General features: G+C 46.1%; 1 protein-coding gene across 1 annotated transcript in view; it reads right to left on the bottom strand.

Annotated features, from left to right (window-relative positions):
* Window positions 1–1,787: 1,787 nt before the first annotated feature.
* LOC104492997 (retinoic acid-induced protein 3-like) overlaps window positions 1,788–3,021 on the bottom strand; it is a 3,244-nt gene continuing 2,010 nt past the window's right edge. The window contains exons 2-3 of the mRNA XM_010135611.1: window positions 2,843–2,886; window positions 1,788–1,880 (exon numbers count right to left, since the gene is read on the bottom strand). Of these exons, the coding sequence (XP_010133913.1) occupies window positions 1,788–1,880; window positions 2,843–2,886 (137 nt within the window). The remainder of the gene's footprint in view (window positions 1,881–2,842; window positions 2,887–3,021) is intronic.

Genomic DNA, 3,021 nt, shown 5'->3' with positions numbered 1-3,021 from the left:
TAATAATAATAATAATAATAATAGTTATTATAATCATTACCATCATCATCAATCATTATTTTGCTTTGAAATTGTTTCTATTTTCAAATAAAAATATTACATGTGTTCAGCACACCAGAAAGACATATTTTAACAAGCTGAATTAAATATCAACAAGCTCCTTTCCTATTCTTGATTATGCAAGTACCCAGCAAGACACATGTGAATAAATACAGGAATAGAGATGCAGTACACACAGACACATGCAGTGATGAAAAGGTCACACCCTTCCTCCTGCATTTGCTTGCTGTGGCTTGGGTTTATATTTCTTAAGCACTTCTAATACTGAATCAGCTTGCTTTATTCAATAAAATTAGCAAGGAGAATCTACTAACCCTCTTCCGCACCATCAAGCAGCTGAGCTCTGGTCCACAGTGACAGCTACAAAGAAGCCAGCATCTCTTTGCCATTTTTCCCCTAGCTGCAATTTCCCAGGTGTCCCACTCCAACCTATGAAGAGCTGTTGCTGTCACCCTACCAGCCATTCCCGAGGAAGAACACCAGTCTCTTGTGGTCGGGCTGTTTGGGTTTTTATTAATTAAATATTCCACATACAAAGTACTAAATAAATATACAGATTTTTCAGACACCAGTGTACCATACACACACACTTGGAGAACTCTACGTATTTATATATAAAATATCACGGGAAACTATTTACCAAATGCAAAGCAAACTACAGAACAATTCAACTCTGCAGACTCGTTGCCCATCGCCAGGGTGCAATCCACACAGCAGACACACACGCACACTCACATACACACACACATATGCTTATGCTCGCTCACTCCTGGGAAGAAGGGCATTCACCCTCCATAACCTGGCTGCTTGGGAAATGTTTGTGTTAATGCCACAGACACACTTGGGAGGAGGCAGAGCTCCAAGTTGCACAGGATTAAATCCACCAGGGTATTGCAGGCAGCTGCATGGGAGAGGTTTTGTCTGCAGGAATTCACAGCCTGGGGCGGCAGGAGTGGGGAAGGAGGGTTTGCAGGGCTGGGCAGGCTCACTGGGGAGCTCAGCTGGGGTGTGTGGTCAGGAGTCAGAGATAGGAGGGAGGCTGATGCTAGAGTGCAAATCAGAAAATGTGTCAGGGTAAATAGATGTTTTTATGCCTTACATTTTCTTCCCTCTCTTCACTGTGGTATCTAGGTGACAAGGAAGGGGTTGGCAATGAACACGAAGAAGAAAAAAGGAATACTCTCTCTTCTCCATCGATCTCTGGAGGAGAGCCAGGTAGGGTTGGGAGTGGGCACAAAAGTAATAGTGGATAGATAGGGGTGTCCTCCGCAGCACCTGGTTCACAAGTGGGCAGGAGTGGGGATGTGTAGGGCTGATGCTCCTGCCTCTTCTCCCATCAGACGTGGGGTGCAGGCATCCCAGCAAGCTGATCAAAGCAAATCCTGATTAGGGCAGCGCCAGTCATAGACTTGGCTGATGGTCATCCTGCTTCTCTAGCACTACAGCACTACATGAAAATAGGCCAAGACAGGCTCTTCCCAGCACATTCCTCTGTTAGAAGAGATGAGCTCCATCCCGCAGAGAAACAGAGTGAGCAGGGACAGAGTGGCCAGAGTGGTGTCTGAAAGCTGTGCTTGAGGAATGAAAGGGGGCTACAAGGTGTGTGGAAAAGTTGTGCCGGTGTGGGTTGACTTGTCTCTTTTGCAGGTTTGACTTATTTTTCACCATGTGGCCCATTCTCCACCCCTTTGCTGGTGGGTGCTTAGTCTCTGCTCACTGTGGAGCTGCTACATGGGGCCTTTCCCACCAGTGTAGTCATGGTATGGGCTTGTCTGGGCCTTGGGTCGAGGAATGGAGAAATCATTTTGAGGTTCGATGGTCTGAAAAGGAAGCATGAAAATGTTTACCTTTCAAAACTGGAGAGAAGTAATAGAATAGGACTTAAAAAAAAAAAAAAAAAGAGGGGGGGGGGGAAAAAGGGCTGGGTCGAGGAATGGAGAAATCATTTTGAGGTTCGATGGTCTGAAAAGGAAGCATGAAAATGTTTACCTTTCAAAACTGGAGAGAAGTAATAGAAAAGGAATAAAAAAAAAAAAAAAAAAAAGAGGAGGTGGGAGAAACAGAGCTGAAGTTTTCCTGAGAGTGTGGTCAATGGGGCTGTGGAAGAGGATCCTGGCAGAACAAACCAATGGAGTCATGGAGTTATGTCACTATAGGACATGTGGGGATATGATGTGAGCTAATAGACCTGCTAGGTTGTGGTCTGAAGGAGGACTGGTGAATAGACATGGGGACATGCAGACTGCCCACCCTGGATCTGCACTGCAGCTTCCAGTGACTGCTGGTGGGGATACATTCAGGGCACAGGCTGGGGAAAGGAGCAAAAATCTCCTGAGGAACGGGCACAGTCTACTGCAGAAACTGTGCTCAAAGAGAGGACTTCTTATGTGATATCTACTGAAAACCACAAAATCAGGCTTTGCCTTGAGCTCCTCTTGCCTACCTACATACCTACATGTCATGGCTTCCTCCTCCTAGCCACAGGCACCTCCATGAACACAAGTCATGGTGTCACCCAGCTTCATTCAAAGAATCTGTCTGCCTCCACAAAGCCTGCTCTAGGGTCATATGGCTTTGCTCCCTACTTGCCATGGCTCCCCCCCCCTAGCCACAGGCACCTCCATGAACACAAGTCATGGTGTCACCCAGCTTCATTCAAAGAATCTGTCTGCCTCCACAAAGCCTGCTCTAGGGTCATATGGCTTTGCTAGTTCTCCTTCCCTTCAGTGCCTGAACAATAGCTTATATGTGGTGAAACAGGTGAAGGGGGGCATGAACTTACCTTCATCTGAAAGTGAGAAGAGTATGGGGAGTATCTGAGGTCTCCTGTGTCTCCTGAGTTACAAGACAAGAAGGGGAGAAAGTTGGTGAGTTAATGTCAGCATGTGGCTACATTAGCAGCTGCTTTTAAACTGATCAAAATACGCAATATGCAGGCAGCAGTGGCTTAAAATGCATAGG

This window comes from Buceros rhinoceros, unplaced genomic scaffold (assembly GCF_000710305.1).
Source record: "Buceros rhinoceros silvestris isolate BGI_N320 unplaced genomic scaffold, ASM71030v1 scaffold26314, whole genome shotgun sequence".
NCBI classification, from domain to species: Eukaryota; Metazoa; Chordata; class Aves; order Bucerotiformes; family Bucerotidae; genus Buceros; species Buceros rhinoceros.
This window is presented reverse-complemented; position numbering and strand designations above follow the sequence as displayed.